At 30.9% G+C, this 20,526-nt stretch overlaps 1 protein-coding gene across 1 annotated transcript in view; it reads left to right on the top strand.

Annotated features, from left to right (window-relative positions):
* Positions 1-4,658: 4,658 nt before the first annotated feature.
* The window catches only part of LOC139480859 (scavenger receptor cysteine-rich domain superfamily protein-like), a 33,882-nt gene continuing 18,014 nt past the window's right edge, over positions 4,659-20,526 (top strand). Inside the window, exons 1-8 of the mRNA XM_071263781.1 lie at positions 4,659-4,799; positions 5,867-5,997; positions 7,361-7,589; positions 8,061-8,211; positions 8,480-8,688; positions 13,704-13,845; positions 16,527-16,723; positions 17,642-17,792. Of these exons, the coding sequence (XP_071119882.1) occupies positions 4,691-4,799; positions 5,867-5,997; positions 7,361-7,589; positions 8,061-8,211; positions 8,480-8,688; positions 13,704-13,845; positions 16,527-16,723; positions 17,642-17,792 (1,319 nt within the window). The 5' untranslated portion in view covers positions 4,659-4,690. The remainder of the gene's footprint in view (positions 4,800-5,866; positions 5,998-7,360; positions 7,590-8,060; positions 8,212-8,479; positions 8,689-13,703; positions 13,846-16,526; positions 16,724-17,641; positions 17,793-20,526) is intronic.

Raw genomic sequence — 20,526 nt, 5'->3', positions numbered from 1 at the left:
ATTTTATGTAATAACAAGTAAGGTGTATTTAAACGAGAAAATTGAATTATTGAATAAATGAAACATAAATGCACGATTTATCATTTGTAGATGTACACATTCTATCAATATCATGTAGCAAATTAAGTGGAATGCAATTGAGATGAATTCAATTGTTTGCTACGCCAAAATCCCCTATAAGTCAATGATACTGCTATATTTTAAAATATCAATGCGATATTTGTCTTATATCATTGCGAGGATTTTTTAATATCAAAAATTTATGAATGCGATACTTTTCTAATATAACTGCTATAGTTTTCTAATATAAAATGAATACGATGACACGTCACAATGCATGTCTAGAAAACTGCAAACATAATTCACAAACTTAGATCATGACCGGTTTAATGTTTTAGGATCAATATCACTAAAATTTCGTAACTGTAACAAAATTAACGCTTACATGAACTTATCATTTCAAAAATGTTTCTTGACCCTAATGATAGATGAAAGTGTTAATAATCTGTTTAGTCTATTGTTTTCAATCACATGGTTTAACCGACTAACTAACATGTTTAACATCGCCACATTATTTATGTATGTGCCTGTCCGAAGTCAGGAGCATGTAGTTCAGTTGTTGTCGTTTGTTTATGTGTTACATATTTGTTTTTCGTTCATTTTTTTTTTATATATAAATAAGGCCGTTAGTTTTCTCGTTTAAATTGTTTTACATTGTCTTATCGGGCCTTTATAGCTGACTATGCAGAGTGGGCTTTGCTCATTGTTGAAGGCCGTAGGGTGACATATAGTTGTTAATGTCTGTGTTATGTTGGTCTCTTGTGGACAGTTGTCTCATTGGCAATCATACCACATCATATTTTTTATAATTCTATTTGAAGTTATGATGCAATGGCGGGATTTAAATGCGGTTGCAAATACGTCTACCGACCTATTAGATTATAATCTACTGGTCACACTGCTATAGCCTATCCACCTTGGTAATATCGAAATAGACAAAAATTATCATTACTTAAAAGAAACATTCATTCAAACAATCCAATCCAATACAGCTCCAAATAACAATAAATAGTCAAATGGTAAAATCAATAATCCAAACAAATTAAAATGTACAAATGCTGATGTCCCGAACTTTGAAGATACCAACTGAGTAGCCTCAGACTATACATTGGACAACTTCAGATACAACGAAAATCAAAAATCTTGTCAAACAGAAAATGTATTTATTGCTAACATAGAAAAAGATATTGAGAGGGAAAACAGTTCTTTTTGGATATCAAAGACTTTTCCCGTTGGTAAATCGATATCTTTATGAACATAATCAGCTCGCCGCGTGGACGCTCTTTTACATCGCGATGACCGTGAGGGTATTCCGATGTATTGTTGCCACAGAGATTTGACTTTCGTATTTGGCTAGTAACCGATCGTATAAATACGCGAACTTTTCTTAGTGCAAAATAACAATCCGTATCGCTTGTCATAAATTCATTTCTTCAATGAGTAATAAAAAAAAATGTTTAGAACACAAATAAATAAGATGTAAATGTCTTTTGACGTTAGAAATGTGTATATATCTTTTTTATATTCATACATTTAGATCGTTCAGTTGGAGGACTGGAAAGCAGTTATTTATAAGGGGAAATTTTAAAGATTTATAGATATTAGAAGGTGGTGCATGAGTTCGATTGAGACAACTTTCCATCAAAGTAATAATTTGTTTAAAGTAAACCATTATAGATCAAAGTAGGTCCTTAAACACGAACACCACGCTATATATAGGAACAAGAACATTACTAGTGTTAAACCATTCAAACAGGAAAACCAACGGTGAAATTTGTAAAAAAAAAAAGGAGATTCAAAAGTATAGGTCATATTTTGTCGAATCAATCTGAACAAGGACAGTATGATTCATCTTTGTCACAAGTTAGTTTTATTGTTATCCAATGAAAGTCTTCCATGCGTGCGTCGCAAGCATATCGGATATATATTTTTTCGGTGCATTTATTACGAAATTTTCTAAATGTTATATATGTGAACGATCATTTTGATACTTAGCGATTTGATTACGGCATTGTTTATTAAACCCTTATTTGATAAGTTTTGGTTTTGCTTCCAAAACTAATTGAGAAATTTTTAAGATGTTACCAAAAACAATTTGAATTTAAGCAATGGTCTTAAAACTGCTTTTTAACATACAATACTACTAAGAAGTAAAATCACAAAAATACTGAACTCCGAGGAAAATTCAAAACAGAAAGTCTCTTATTAAATGGTAAAATCAAATGATAAAACATGTACCAAACGAATAGATAACAACTGTCATATTTCTGACTCAGTACTGGCATTTTCAAGTTTTGAAAATGGTGGATTGAACCTGGTTTTATAGCGCTTAACCTCTCACGTGTATGACAGTCTCATCAAATTCTGTCTAATTTACGACGATGCGTGAACAAAACAGACATAATAGGTAAAATTGTCAAAATATGGGTACAACAGTCTAATATTAATACTAATCGGTACCAATTTTGATATAAGAAAAACACTGCTATGATATTTTAAAAGTATCGCATTGATTTTTTTTTTAACAACATAATAATATTTATTCATCTTATCTTGCTTGTTACAAGTTTCACCAAGAGTCCAAGCTTCTCTTGATTTACCCTGTTACACTCCACTGATTATCCAGGGAAATAAACAGCTGATCAAACTTATTAAGTTATAAAAAATAATATAAAGTTGTATAGTTGTCTTATGCAGAGATTTATCAATGCTAAAAATTCTTTCTAATTGACAATAATATTGGACATCTTGATTTATATGCATCTATTCTTTTATTAAATTCATTTTCAAAAATGCTAAAGACATCAACAGTGTGTGTTCTCTGCTCGGATACATAGTATGACTTATATATAGAAAAACTTAATACTGTTAGTATATAATTCAGAAAATAATAATTACTATCTGTGATTTTATATCCAAATACCAGATGTTGCAATTTAATATCAAAATCTATTTTACTTCTTCTAAAGAGTTCATAGATTTTTTGCCAAAATTTATTCAAATATCTACACTTCAAAAAATAGTGAGCATAATCTTCTTCTTGCTTACAAAAATTACAATTATCTGTCTTAGTTACTTTCCACTGCAATAACAGTTTTTTAGTTGGAACAATATAATGTAATAATTTCCATCTAAATATTTTTAATTTATTTTCAGTCATATATTCAAAAATAAATTTGTACAATGAATTCATATTAAGAGTTTCTTGTATTGGTAGGATTCTAAGCCATCTGTTTATTCCTATTGACGACTCTAGTTTTGTATTTACCAAAGAGTTGTATAACATTTTATTTGTTAATAATGTAGTCTCAATAAAATTATTTTTCCATACGATTTTATTTCTCTGAATATTAATTGTAGTTTTGACAGAACTCTCTTTTTGAACAATTTGAATCCATTCTGCTGGTATAGATTTTTTTAATTTTTGAAATTCGGCGATCCAGTTTATTTTTAACTTTAATTTGTTTAGAATGTAGATTTCTGATAATGACATTTTATCATCTAAGATATCATTTATGTAAATTAAATCACTCTTAATCCAGTTCTCAAATATGATTGGTTTATTATCAAAATTTATAGATTTATTTCCCCATATTACTTGCTTTCTAATATCAAAAAAATGTGTCTGGTTGTTTTGTTTGCCCCCCGCCAGTCAAATTCCAAGACTTTATTACTTCTTTATAAAACACAGGAATATCTTTAAGATATCTTAAAGATTTGATATCACTAAAATTTAGTATCGCATTGATATTTTAAAAGTATCGCATTGTTTATTTATGTATATAAGAAAAACACAGCACTTCAAATTTTACACGGACATAAACTTTAGCTTCTAACTAACTTCTCAATGTATATTTAGACTCTATTGTTGTTTATATTTGAACAATAAGTTTTAAAATTAGTATTTTCTTAATTTTTCGTTGCCGAAAACAACATTTTCCGCATGGAATGTCTGCATATTTACAATTGATATTAGACAATATCGCTTTGTGATATAAGAAAAGTTTTTATCGATACGCTTCTTCCATAGACTGATGAATATATTCATCAAAAGCTTGCACTTGCTACGGGTCCAAAGTAAAACGAAAGTTAATACTCATGCATGTATCATGTTTTTCTCTAAAACGGTACATTCAGTTATTAAGTTTATGTGTATAATTTATTACATTAAAAAAAGCAAATGAGACCCCCCCCCCCAAAAAAAAAAAAAAAAACAAAAAAAAAACAAACCCAACAACAAACAAAAATAAACAACAAACAAACAAGGCTTTAGCTTACAACAAAAAACAAAGATTATCCCTGGCATTTGATTATTTTTTTTTTGAAAGGAGGCGTCTTTATCAATTTTCAGATCATTGACCCCATATGTGATATATCTTTGCTCATACTCTTTACAATCTAAAAATTAAACCATTAATTGTCGCACCTATAGAATAGTTGAAAATAAATGATTGAATTGTCGTTTGTTTGAAATCAAATTTGAACCTTGTATTGCTATAAAACTGGTCAGGTTTCATCATACGACCTTCTTTAAGAGAGGTTCAATTTTTAATCTAAATGTTTTATGTATGTATACTCATATTAGACCATTACCGGAAACCAACAATAAAGATCTTAAAATAGTGTAGTTATGAGAACTTTAAGTAAGATGAACGCTATTAGATTTATCTTTTATTGTGTTTTATGGGATTGTATTATAATTATTCACTCCTATCCTTACAGACTGCCAGAAAGGAATCGTAAGTTTTCATATTGAGTTTCTATACTACTAAAGGGAGAGACCAATTTCATTGATCCGCAACTCCTCTGAAACCATACAAAGTCGGAAATATTTGTAATATGACGTATAAATGTAGTGTTTTGTACTTCCTAAAATTGTCTTTGATAGCAGAGAAAACTATGCACCTTATAATCACGACTTTATCAGATGACAATATGAATACAAAATTCGAGGCTTAAAATAAGGCGTAGGTACTTTAATTTAGTCACGGATCCGCGATGTCGGGGGTGTTTTTCTAGTTATTATTAATTTATAAGTGCTACACAAAAATATCGTAACATAAAGTAATACTATGTTCTCTTGTAATCTGAGGAAATGCTTGAACTAACGAACAAGTGTACACAAATCTATTTCTTTTAAAGCACTTAATATAATAAGATTACTTTGAAAATATAATTTGTGTGTTTTGAAAATATAATGTTACCGTGCGTCATATATGATACTAAAACGATTTAGCTAACTAATCATACGTCTAAACGAACTCGTTATCATAAATCAATTAATTCGTTATCACGAATCAGATAACTCGAATTCATGGCTTAGTAACTCGACATTACGATTTAGCTTAATCGTCATAAACACATTAAGACTAATGCTAATCTAAGGTTAGCTAAATAGTTATTACGATGGAATCAATCATAATAACGAGTTACCCAAGTTGTGATAACGAATAGCCTAGTTGTGATACCGACGTAGCTAAGTCCTGATTACGAGTTAGCTAAGTCGTTATAACGAGTTTCTAAGTCGTGATAACGAGTTACCTAGTCGTGATAGCGAGCTCCTAAGTCGTGCGAGTTCGCTTTTAAAGTCGAAAATAAATCAACACACTGACTCTAACCGGCTTCGTAAACATTTGACTGTTTGTGGCTATTTCATCTTTAAAGTTAATTATAATTTCAAAGTTTTAGAATTGCCTGGTACATGAGTGGTTACTATTCCAGAAGGATTAAAATGATAAGATACATTTCTTTCACTGAAAAAATTTGTCCTTAATTGAAAAACACTGAAAAAAACTTTTATTCGTAGATACCACGAGTTTATCAGGGTTAGAGTTTTTACCTCCATACTACAGCAATTACGGTATTGGTCAAAACAAAAATGTTGCTTTGAGGTGTAAAGTGAGGACGTCTAGTGCTGAACAATCACCAACATTTATGGTATGTGAGATTAAATAATTATTTACTCATAAGAAAACTATTTCAAAAAGACTGGACTAATTTGTAGAACAGGTAGATAAGTATGGTAGTGTGTGCTTACATGCATCGTGAAAACGAGGCAATGCTCATAGTTCATTTAAAAAATAAAATAATTTGATTATGTGAATTGATGATCAACCATATTTTATACACACTTTTTAGATGCAAAATAATAAAACGTTGTTTATTTTTGACTTTATAAACTCTTCGTCTCAAGCGTATACCAGAAACACGTGTTATGGGCGCGAGAATCTGTACATAAAAACACTTATTTTGGGCGCGGGAATCTGTACATAGAAACACCGTGTTATGAGCGCAGGAATCTGTATGTTAATTGATGTGAAACTCGACCTACTCACTCGACTTCAGTTTTCTGTGTACTGTTTGTGGACTGTTATTTGTCTTTTTGCTTATTTTTCTTATGGTTATCATATTTTCTGCTTTTTTCAGCTTTGATTTAGGTTGCCCCCTTGGTATTTTCTCTGATTCTACGGAAGTTTACAATAAATTGTTATAAACCAAACAAATTAAGAATTTAACCTGAATTATTTAATAGATTGTTGAGTTCACATTAAAGATTGAATTACATTAATTTATAAATAGTTTATAAATAATTGAAAACAACAAGTAGTCACGGTAAATGAGATAGTCCGTAGTTCATCCTGATTCAAAATAAAAATAAAAATTGGAAAAAGAAGAAGTAATACACATCCATTAGAGGTAAACTATACTACAATAAACACATACAACTAGAACAAAGGTATACTAACACCAATTTCACTTAAAAAAAAACCAGCATTGAACTTATGTGCTAAGGTGAATCAAAGAATTAAAAGTGAATTGAGTGTTATGGATGTCTTAAACTTAGAAGTTAGACTATCATATACGACTATTTCATAATTGGCATCAGTCGGTGCAGAAAGTTGACGATGCCATCCTAAATGGGAAAACTTAGATTATCATGAAGTCGTTTGAAAACGCCAGGACTGTGTACCAATGTCGTTTTGTATTGCTGTTTATACCCCTCCCCTCACCATAAAAAAGAAGAAGAAAAAAAGAAAAAATAAAGATACTTGAATATTAACAGAACATGATAAATGAGATTATTCAGGCCATTAAAATGATTTTGCAAAAGTGAGATTACGATAACAATCAAGTAATTATGTAAATGCTGACAAACCTACATTGATATTACCAAGAATTTGTATAGTAAGAACTTTGAAAATCCTTGATATGACGTTGCCTTCGATGTTGTACTTAATTTTGAAGCACACTCGAAAAAACTTCTCTGAATAAGTAATTTTGAATTCATTTAATATTTCAGTGGGAAAAGATGTCCAATACAAATACTGAAAACTTCAACTTAATCAGTGAAGGCGCAAAATATCTGATACGACAAAAGGAATGGACACGTGATATCTATAACCGAGGTCGCTATATCAGTAAACTTGTCATCAAACAAACAGAGACTTCAGACTCTGGACTTTACAGGTGCCGCGTGACGATTACTGAAGAGGTCAGTCTGCAACGGCTGTTCGAAGTCTACGTGAATGGTAAAAATCAAACTAGTTAGTTAGTCATAACCTTAGAATATTACAAAGAATACATTGCAATTTTTGTTGATACATTTTTTTCACCTGAGGTTTGTTCAAATTAGTCTTTATTGGAATAACTAGGATTGTTTTATGAAAATTTTATAGCAATGGATTTACAAAAAAATTGGTTTGGAAGCAACTGTTGCATTATTCATTAGAATTTTGTTTTCTTTAAAAAAAAAAAATTGTTTAATACCATACTAAAGAATAGGTATGTCAACCATATGAACAAAAATTACACAACGTCCAAGTTGAATAGTTACTATTCTATATTGACTTCGATATCTAAGAAACTTGATAATGTGTGATTATGATCATTCTAGTGTTTACTAAATAATCCATTGATAGCTGTTTCAAATCCAGTATTTCCACAAATGACACTTTAGCTTAAACTTTTATATAAAATAATCTTGAATACTACAATCTTAGCATCCAGTGTAACTCCTGTACGTCTAGTTACATCCACAACACATGGAGAAGGACTGATTGAAGTTTTTCACAAACACAAATGGGGAGCTATCTGCGTCAGTGGGTTTACAACTATAGAAGCTGCAGTTATATGTCGGTCACTTGGATACCCGTATGTAATCTTTACTGTTCAATCTTTCTTTTATTACATCTCCAACTAGTTCATGTAGGTTGGAATGCATATGCAAATTCTGCAACAACAAAAAATATATCAATATAGTTGTAATTAAAACAGTTTTGTTAAAAAAAAGAAGCTAAAGGGATCACGTAGTTGTCATATTTTATAGAAAAAAATCAATGGCAAATTCAAATATAGATATTTAAAACTGTTTAAAATGCTTTCTGATATAAATACGTACCCAGAAACTTTTATATTTTAGTCATGGAGGGCAACCATGGAATGCATATGCAGATAAGTTAATTTTCCGTAGACCACATCGGTATGGGTCATTTTGGATGAACAATGCGCATTGTTCTTTGAACGCGACCGATATCAGTCACTGTTCCGGATGGGGAGACAACGTTGAATGTGAAATATCATCGATTGATTTCAACGTTGGAGTCACGTGTAGACAAGAACCATTGCAAGGTGAGCACGTAATATATTATGATTCACTATTGATTAACATTAAAGTATGAATGCACAGTGCATGCGTCTTGACTTGACTGAACGTAACAGAAAATGTACCGTGAGTTTATAGAAACGCAAAACAAAATATTCCAGGCCCCTATTTGCTGCTTTTTAAATAAAAATACGTAAATATTCTTGAAATACATTCCTAAAAAATTTGGGTAAATGTTACTACAACAATTTGTTCTTGCATTTATTTTTTTTCATTTCATAAACTGATGATTCGTCCAGCAGGGGTCAAAATTAAAACTGACAAATTTTAACCATAAACGTTAACAACGAAATCGAAAAGCTCTTAAAATTGCTTCTGTATGCACATCATTAGAAGTCTTCAAAAAAAGTTAGAACGATTGGTCAACTTCCAAAGAAAATGCGTCGGTTTGAATTTGATCAACATGATAAATGTTCGGGTTGCGTTTTTAAATAAATTACCATACAATACATGTGTTTTCAGGTGACAGCGTATGCATATTACTCTTTGTTGTAACCATAATCCTGTCCTCTTTTCGTAGTTTAAGATATATTTATTAATGAGTATGAAGTATCGCATGAATATAATTGAAAAGAAATAATGAAAGGTGTCGTTATTAATTGGAGATCTCATTATAAACCGGAATATTGAACCAGACTCCAGCTGACAACCACTTTTAGTAGCCAATCAAGATATCAGCCTCCATTTTCCAGCAAAAAAAACCAAAAAACTGTTTAAGACTAAAACGTTTCAAAAGTCTCAACATCTTAGTTAAACTTTGACCGCGGAATTCGACATTTTCACATCTTGGCTTGATTCTCCAAAAAAAATGACAATTCAATATTTATCATAGTCTCACTACTTGCAATACATAAATATACAGTACATACAGAGTATATACACAATATAAAACAGACATTACACAAATATAAAATACAAGAACAATTCTATTAAGAATTATGAGAGACTGTTAAACAATTTCTATATAAAACTAGTTTAAATACATACGATTATTAAAATAATTTCATTTTAAGAATATACAAAGGTATTTCTTCTACTTAAAATATCAAAGCAGGTTTTGGCAACCATATCATAACAATTTATGTTTCTTAATAAATATACAAGTTTATCGTCATCAGACAAATCATTAAAATCTGCATTATATTTCATAGCTTCGCTATATAAACAAAATCACAAATCTGCATATAAAGGGCATCATAATATATCATGTTTTTCGTCTTCTATGTTATAATTACACATACAACACACTCTTTCGTCTACATTTTTATTTTAATACCGATATTTATATTCAAATGATGCCAGAAGGAACAAATTAAATACAATTACAATTGTTAATACTTGATTCATGTAAGTTGTGATGAATTGTGTCATATATATACATATTCATTAAACTGAATATGAAAATTCAGTGTACATGTACGTCAGAAAAACTACATACAGGCATACCATACACTTGACATCCTCAAATATACCGTATATCATTTAAAATGATTTAATATAATATTCTACTTCTCTTGACATGAAATGAAAACATTTCGATATACATGTACATGTTATGTTAATCTCGTTCCGATTATTTTTGATAAAAAAGTAAAATGATATCAAAATGAAAGCAAGAATCGAAACTAAAAATGTCGAAAAGAGACAGATAAATTCGTGACGAAAAAAACGAGAAACGACAAAAAGACAAACAATACAAACACAACATAGAAAACAATAGTCTATAAACACAACATAGAAAACAATAGTCTATAAACACAACATGGAAAACAATAGTCTACAAACACAACATAGAAAACAATAGTCTACAAACACAACATAGAAAACTAAAGTCTACAAACACAACATAGAAAACAATAGTCTACAAACACAACATAGAAAACAATAGTCTACAAACACAGCATAGAAAACAATAGTTTATCATAGAAAACAATAGTCTACAAACACAGTCAACATAGAAAACTATAGTCTACAAACACAACATAGAAAACAATAGTCTACAAACACAACATAGAAAACTATATTCTACAAACATAATATAGAAAACAATAGTCTACAAACACAACAAAGAAAACTATAGTCTACAAACACAACATAGAAAACAATAGTCTACAAACACAACATAGAAAAACAATAGTCTGCAAACACAACATAGAAAACTATAGTCTACAAACACAACATAGAAAACTATAGTCTACAAACACAACATAGAAAACAATAGTCTACAAACACAACATAGAAAACAATAGTCTACAAACACAACATAGAAAACTATAGTCTACAAACACAACATAGAAAACAATAGTCTACAAACACAACATAGAAAACAATAGTCTACAAACACAACATAGAAAACAATAGTCTACAAACACAACATAGAAAACAATAGTCTACAAACACAACATAGAACACAATAGTCTACAAACACAACATTGAACACAATAGTCTACAAACACAACATTGAAAACAAAAGTCTACAAATACAACATAGAAATATAGTCTACAAACACAACATGGAAAACAATAGTCTACAAACACAACATGGAAAACAATAGTCTATAAACACAACATGGAAAACAATAGTCTACAAACACAACATAGAAAACAATAGTCTACAAACACAACATAGAAAACGATAGTCTTCAAACACAACATAGAAAACAAAAGTCTACAAACACAACATAGAAAACTATAGTCTACAAACACAACATAGAAAACAATAGTTTGTCATAGAAAACAATAGTCTACAAACACAGTCAACATAGAAAACTATAGTCTACAAACACAACATAGAAAACAATAGTCTACAAACACAACATAGAAAACTATAGTCTACAAACATAATATAGAAAACAATAGTCTACAAACACAACAAAGAAAACAATAGTCTACAAACACAACATAGAAAACAATAGTCTACACACACAACATAGAAAACTATAGTCTACAAACACAACATAGAAAAGAATAGTCTACAAACACAACATATAAAACTATAGTCTACACACACAACATAGAAAACAATAGTTTGTCTTAGAAAACAATAGTCTTCAAACACAGTCAACATAGAAAACTATAGTCTACAAACACAACATAGAAAACAATAGTTTGTCATAGAAAACAATAGTCTACAAACACAGTCAACATAGAAAACTATAGTCTACAAACACAACATAGAAAACAATAGTCTACAAACACAACATAGAAAACAATAGTCTACAAACATAATATAGAAAACAATAGTCTACAAACACAACAAAGAAAACAATAGCCTACAAACACAACATAGAAAACAATAGTCTTCACACACAACATAGAAAACTATAGTCTACAAACACAACATAGAAAAGAATAGTCTACAAACACAACATATAAAACTATAGTCTACACACACAACATAGAAAACAATAGTTTGTCTTAGAAAACAATAGTCTTCAAACACAGTCAACATAGAAAACTATAGTCTACAAACACAACATAGAAAACAATAGTCTACAAACACAACCTAGAAAACTGTAGTCTATACACATGATATAGAAAACAATAGTCTACAAACACAACATAGAAAACAATAGTCTACAAACACAGTCAACATAGAAAACTATAGTCTACAAACACAACATAGAAAACAATAGTCTACAAACACAACATAGAAAACAATAGTCTACAAACACAACATAGAAAACTATAGTCTACAAACACAACATAGAAAACAATAGTCTACAAACACAATTTAGAAAACTATAGTCAACAAACATAATATAGAAAACAATAGTCTACAAACACAACATAGAAAACTATAGTCTACAAACATAACATAGAAAACAAGAGTCTACAAACACAACATAGAAAACAATAGTCTACAAACACAACATAGAAAACTATAGTCTACAAACACAACTTAGAAAACAATAGTCTACAAACACAACATAGAAAACAAGAGTCTACAAACACAACATAGAAAACTAAAGTCTACAAACACAACATAGAAAACTATAGTCTACAAACACAATATAGAAAACAATAGTCCACAAACACAACATAGAAAATTTTAGTATACAAACACAACATAGAAAACTAAAAACTAATTAAAACAATTTTTGAATATGCACGATGCATGATACAAACCAGATTTGGCTTTGTCCAATGAGGTTAGTGGACAAACCAGATCTGACTCTGTCCAATAAGGCTAGTGGACAAACCAGATTTGACTCTGTCCACTGAGGCTAGTGGACAAACCAGATCTGACTCTGTCCAAAAAGCTAGTGGACAAACCAGATCTGACTCTGTCCAACTAGGCTAGTGGACAAACCAGACCTGACTCTGTCTGATGAGGCCAGTGGACAAACCAGATCTGACTCTGTCCAATGAGGCCAGTGGACAAACTAGATCTGACTCTGTCCAATAAGGCTAGTGGACAAACCAGACCTGACTCTGTTTAATGAGGCCAGTGGACAAACCAGATCTGACTCTGTCCAATGAGGCTCGTGGACAAACCAGATCTGACTCTTTCCAATGAGGCCAGTAGACAAACTAGATCTGACTCTGTCCAATGAGGCTAGTAGACAAACCAGACCTGACTCTGTCTAATGAGGCTAGTGGATAAACCAGATCTGACTCTGTGCAATGAGGCTATTGGACAAACCAGATCTGACTCTGTCAAATGAGGCAAGTGGACAAACCAGATCTGACTCTGTCCAATGAGGCTAGTGGACAAACCAGATCTGACTCTGTCCAATGAGGCTAGTGGACAAACCAGATCTGACTAGATGTTCTGTCCAATGAGGCTAGTGGACAAACCAGATCTGACTCTGTCCAATGAGGCTAGTGGACAAACCAGATCTGACTCTGTCGAATGAGGTTAGTGGTGTTTGAAGACAATTTTCATGAACTTACTCCAAAACTTATATTATGTCATATTTTGTATTGATATATGTTTGACACGTCTGATAATTGTTAACATTCTGTTTATTTTGTCCAGTTCCTGTCCGCCTTATTCAATTACCACAAAATCTACCTGAAGGAACTGTCGAAGTATATTACAACGGACAGATAGGCAGAATTTGTGATCATGGGGTCGGACATAGAGAAGTCAATGTTCTTTGTAAAATGCTTGGACATAAGTGAGTAAAAACTTCTTTTGATTTTAAGTTTTGTAAAGTGTATTTAAAACTTTTTCACTAATTATCTTTATAAACGTAATTTTCAGGCATTCAGTTATTGCAACCATTCAAATATGCCTCTGTTGGGGGACTGTTAGTCCCCAAGGGTATCACCAGCCCAGTAGCCAGTACTCCGGCACTGGCATGAAAATACGGATTTTTTGTGTTATTAAATTTGCTGTTACAAAATATTAAGAATTATAATAAATTAAGGAATGTATCTCCCTCATGCAAAGCTCTGTTTCCTTTCACGGATTTGACTATATTTTTTGGAACTTTTTGATTATTGCTCTTCATCTTTTATATAAGCTTTGGATTTTACATATTTTGGCCACGAGCATCACTGAAGAGACATGTATTGTCGAAATGCGCATCTAGTGCAGAAAAATTGGTACCATTAATGTTATTCCTACCACTGGGTCGATGCCTCTGCTGGTGGACTGTTAGTCCCCGAGGGTATCACCAGCCCAGTAGCCAGTACTCTGGTACTGGCATGAAAATACGGATTTTTTGTGTTATTAAGTTTGCTGTTACAAAATATTAAAAATGATTATTAATTAAGGAATGTATCTCCCTCATGCAAAGCTCTGATTTCTTTCACGGATTTGGCTATACTTTTTGGGACTTTTGGATTATAGCTCTTCATCTTTTATATAAGCTTTGGATTTTACATATTTTGGCCACGAGCATCACTGAAGAGGCATGTATTGTCGAAATGCTCATCGCATGCCTTTTTTCCGTTTTAAATTTGTTTTCACTTTTGTTCATAACTAATCCCTGCATTTTGTGTTAAAGATTATTCATTTTCATCCTGTATTTGGCAAAATCATTTATTTTCAGCATACACTGAGGATTTTTCATCGAAACACCGATTTGAACAGATAATTGCGATGATTATCATTTATCTTATAAATCAAAATATAGTTCTATTGAAATCATTATTCGCTTTATGCGACAACTCTCCGCAATAGACCAAATAACACAGAAATGAAGAACTATAGGTCACCATACGTCCTTAAAGGGGAACTGGCAACGAGATGTATAAAAAATCTAATATCTTTTTTTTATTTGCCCAATCAATAAAGACATGCAAACAGTGAACTTTTAACAGCTAGTATATATGGTTCAGTTTAGTCAAAATAAGATAAAAAACATTGATTTTGAATTATTCACTTGCAAGTGAATAGTTCGACCTCATTGAATCCGTATTCATGTGAACTTAAATTTAACCCCGTAGCTTGAGATGGATAACACGTGAATTGTATGTGTAATGTTATTTAAAGGATAAGAATGGCAACATTGAAAGTGAAACAATTTTTTTTAAGGTAAATCATTTGATGGACTGATTCGATCCACAAAAAAAATCATTTTTAAATAGGTAAAAACGATGATAAACATTTATTTTTCATCTATGCAATGAAATTAAATAAACCTATGATAATCCAGCAGCACGAGATTGCTAAATCTATTTATATCTATATTTATGTTTTCATCGCTTATATGGTCATCGCATGATTATAGAGGTCAATTCGATAATTAATTAGATGGCGTCTGGACTAAAATACACACGAAACAAAGCTTCATATTTTTATGCTCGTGCCCTGTTTATTATTTATTTTAGACTTTTAATAGTTTGGATAAATGTTTTACATTGTTATAAATAAAATATGAGAATTTGAATTAAATCGGTGAACATGAATTTGACAGCTAGTGCCCCTTTAAACAATGATCAAAATCCATACCGCATTGTCAGCTATGAAAGGCCCCGTAATGACAAATGTAAATTAATTCAAACGAGAAAACTAACGGCCTTATTTATGTACAAGATAATGAACGAAAACTGTTATGTAACACAGTCAACAACAAACGACAACAACTGAATGACAGGTTCCTGATTTGAAAAAGGCACATACAGAATGTATTCATACCCATTTACGCTTCGCACGCTGCTCAAATATTCTAATGAAGACTATATAAATTTTTCACTTATTCTTACAACATTTGTATAAACTTCAAGATTATAAAAAAAACGTTTTTTTTCTAAAGTGAACATTGATTGGTTAAATATTTCTCAGTCATGTCCTGTGTTTGAATTTGTTTGTTAGCTTTTTGGTCATGAATGTTTGTCTCTAATATTTAATTAACTGTGCATTTGTATTCAGATATCGCAGATCAAATTTATTCGTTCATTGTTTAATCATACGTTTTTTGATTGAGTTAAGTCTGCCAATTGATATTTTATCGTATGTTTTTCTTTGTTGTGATGTTATGCTATTGTTTCAGAAAAAGGAAGAAGGTTTGGATCCATTAAAACGTTTAATCCCGCTGCAAATGTTTGCACCTGTCCTAAGTCAGGAATCTGATGTACAGTAGTTGTCGTTTGTTTATGTAATATATACGTGTTTCTCGTTTCTCGTTTTGTTTATATAGATTAGACCGTTGGTTTTCCCGTTTGAATGGTTTTACAATAGTAATTTTGGGGCCCTTAATAGCTTGTTGTTCGGTGTGAGCCAAGGCTCCGTGTTGAAGGCCGTACTTTAACCTATAATGGTTTACTTTTTAAATTGTTAGTTGTATGGAGAGTTGTCTCATTGGCACTCACACCACATCTTCCTATATCTATATAGTTTTAATTTCTTCAGCTTTGGTGGCGTTAAATTCAATCCAGATGTCAAACAAATGTTCTTTAGAGAGCTTATACAAAATCTGACATGTCCTGAAAATGGTACACATCTGGACCAGTGTTCACACGAGGAATTGGGAGAGCAATGTACATCCTGTCAGTGTGACGGATATCATTCAGTGCTAACAGTCAGATGTTGGACAAAAGCAGAAAAAGGTTTGAGAAATTAAATTATTCATGTATATGTACGTTAAAACCCTAACATGTGAGTTTTACCTGAAAACTAATGAATAAAAAAGAGATGTGGGGTATATGCAATGAGGCAGCAACCCAAATACAAAATGTCAAATTCTAAATCGTCCCGTGACTAGAAAAGTACAGTGTCCGATTTCGCTTAAAATATTTGTTCCCCCGAGAATGTCCTCCAAATAATATGAGAATCTATATGAAGTCATTAGAATAGAGAATGATTGGCCAAAAATAAAAAAAAGAAACAAATGGGTCAAATACTAAAGAATAGAGAATAATGGGTCAAATACCAAAGAATAGAGAATGATTGTCCAAAAATAAGAATAGAGAAAAATGGGTCAAATACTAAAGAATAGAGAATGATTGGCCAAATATGAATAGAGAAAAATGGGTCAAATACTAAAGAACAGAGACTGATTGGCCAAATATAAAAAATAGAGAAAAATGGGTCAAATACTAAAGAACAGAGAATGATTGGCCAAAATAAAGAATAGAGAAAAATTGGTCAAATACTAAAGAAAAAAGAATGATTGGCCAAATATAAAGAATAGAGAAAAATGGGTCAAATACTAAAGAAAAAAGAATGATTGGCCAAAAATAAAGAATATAGAAAAATGGGTCAAATACTAAGAATAGAGAATGATTGTCCAAAAATAAAGAATATAGAAAAATGGGTCAAATACTAAAGAATAGAGAATGATTGGCCAAAAATAAAGAATATAGAAAAATGGGTCAAATACTAAAGAATAGAGAATGATTGGCCAAATATAAAGAATAGAGAAAAATGGGTCAAATACTAAAGAATAGAGAATGATTGGCCAAAAATAAGAATAGAGAAAAATGGGTCAAATACTAAAGAATATACCATTCGTCTCATTATTTTAGAGAACTCAAATGCAAGTTTACGACTAGCAGCTTCTAATGTTGAGCATGAAGGACGGATTGAGGTCAAACATAACAACACATGGGGTACTGTGACACCTAGAGGTTTCGGATTTGAAGAGGCAGATGTAGTGTGCAGGATGCTGGGATATAGGTCAGTGTAAATTCCCGTATAAACAATTGTATTATTAACAATGATCTTATGACCAATTCAGCATCAGTAAGAAAGAAAGATATTTGTTCGAATCTATGAAGAAGAGTTTGAACATTTGTTTATTGGATGTAAGTTAAGAAATGATATCCAGAATAGAAAATAGCAGTCGAATGAATTGATATTACAAACAAAAATAATAGTGCAAATGTTTATGGAAAATTCTCGGCTCCGCTGTATAGATTATTAATCATTTATATGATTGAGAATGGAAATGGGGAATGTGTCAAAGAGACAACAACCCGACCAAAGAGCAGAAACAGCTGAAGGCCACCAATGGTGCTTCAACACAGCGAGGCAATCCCGCACCCGGCGGCGGATTTCAACCGGCCCATAAACAAGGTGTACTGCTAGTAGTTCAATGAAAATATTTTTTTACATTATACTTTTTGTTAGCTACATGAAGCTAGCAGTTCTTAATTATATAATTGCAATTACATGTAACTAGTAGTTCTTAATTATATACATTGCATTTACATGTAGCTTGCAGTTCTTAATCATACATTGCATTTACATGTAGCTAGCAGTTCTTAATTATACATTGCATTTATATGTAGCTTGCAGTTCTTAAATATACATTGCATTTACATTATGTATAAACATGCATACATACGAACTCCGAAACAGCTGTTACGTCCTCTTTACTAAGCAACGTCACCACTGTTTCGGAGTTTGGCATACATATTCACGGACAGTTGTAGTGTGTTTGTAATGAGTGAAAGTGTGAGATGTTTTCAGTATTTACTTCTTGTTTAAATCAAATGAATTGAAAATATCATACGAGGATATGTTTCGTAAGCATATTGATTAAAAGGACGACTGTAATGTTTTGTCCAAACATTTCACAAAAGTAGAAATATGAAGGGTTCCCAGACCATTGATTTATTTCGTTGTTATTGCGAACCCAATTATACCTTATCACCGATTCACCTGATAGTTTCCTGTCCATTTAAACTTTTGACAGTTCTATTGTCTCATTGAACAAATACAACAGGTATTGTTTTCTGTATAGTTTATTCACTTGGACCTTTAAATTTCTTCTTAGAGAAATCTATCACTCATTTAATAATTTTACCTGAGTAAAAATTTTATCTGCTAAGTTGATGGAAATAACATGTTTAACATTTAAAAAACTGCATGTGATTTTGTGTTTATTCATATTAATAATATTGTTTTCAATCTGTTCACAATAAACGCTAATTTAATCATAAAAAGTTGATTTTTGAAAAAAAATAATTAATATATCTATCAAAATTTGCATTTTTTAGTTTTTGTTTAAATATACATAGTTATTGAATACTTTCAAGAAGGCCTTTTATAAACAACCATTTTTGGGGTCGTTTTTGTCAATTTTATTTTAGATAGGAATAAAGTTAAAAATTTTGTCGGATATAAACTTTTATTAAAGTTTGAATCAGTGTTTCCATCGACAGATTGAAAAAATAATAAATACAAACTCACATGCTGGTTTTTAAATGTTAAACATGTTATTTTCATCTATTTACATGTAGCTGATAAACTTTTTACTTAGGTAAATTAATCAATGAGTGATAGATTTCTCATAGAAGAAATTTTAAAGGTCCTAGTGAATAAACTATACAGAAAACAATACCTGTTGTATTTGTTCAAGGGGACAAATGAACTGCCAAAAGTTCAAATGGATAAGTAACTATTAGGTGAATTTGTGGTAAGGTATAATATTACGGTTTATTCCCGATTGTCCCACTTTTTACAATTTCAGAGTTCTGATTGTTCCACATGAAAAGTTCTGATTGTTCCACATGAAAAGTTCTGATTGTCCCACATTATTTTATGAAGTAAACTATTCGTAGATAAACAAGGTAACTGTTGTTTGTTTTACTTAATAAACAAGAATTAATTATTGTCCATTTAATGTTAATTTTATAAAAGCATAAAATAATCATTTTATAAAAAGTATAAAATATTAATTTTATAAAAGTATACAATATTAATTTCATGAACGTTTAAATTATTAATTTTATAAAAGTATTAAAATAAAATGTTTTTTTGAATCATAAGATAAAAGACCCTTTTCTTTGAAACCAATATTTTATCTATGATTTATGAAATATACCAGTCAGGAATCTGATGTGCATTGTTGTCGTCTGTTTATGTGGTTCATAAGTGTTTCTCGTATTTATATATAGATATAATGCATGCAATTTAAATGCATGCAATTTAAAAAGGTATAAACTTTTTCATTTTACCCTCTATCTGGTAACAGTATATCTGACAGTCAATATATATAATTGTTCCTGCCTTTATGCCAAATTTTTGATGGAGAAACGTTTCCACTAGTACCTTTGGAATTTTATTAGGAAAGTTTAGAGGAATTTTTACAACATTCTCTGCGCTATTGAAGACTGCTAACACCCAATGTAAGATTCACCTGAACCAACAACTTTTTTTTTAATTTATAACGAAGCTGTTTTGTCTTTCAAATAATCACTTTTAGAGATTGTTTTACCAATATTCCTATTGTTTTTGCCATAAAGTGCAGTCAACAAGACTCTTCACCAACTATATAAAAATGATAAAGAAGAACCAGACTTTAATAAAAATAAGAAGATATGGTGTGATTAAAAAATTATAAATCTAAAGTTATTGTCCGGAAAACCTAGTTTTTTCCCTTTAGTTGCCCCTAATTTCGCCTTTT

This window comes from Mytilus edulis, chromosome 7, assembly GCF_963676685.1.
Source record: "Mytilus edulis chromosome 7, xbMytEdul2.2, whole genome shotgun sequence".
NCBI lineage: Eukaryota > Metazoa > Mollusca > Bivalvia > Mytilida > Mytilidae > Mytilus > Mytilus edulis.
Note: the sequence above shows the minus strand (reverse complement) of the source record. Positions and strands in the feature narration are given on the sequence as shown.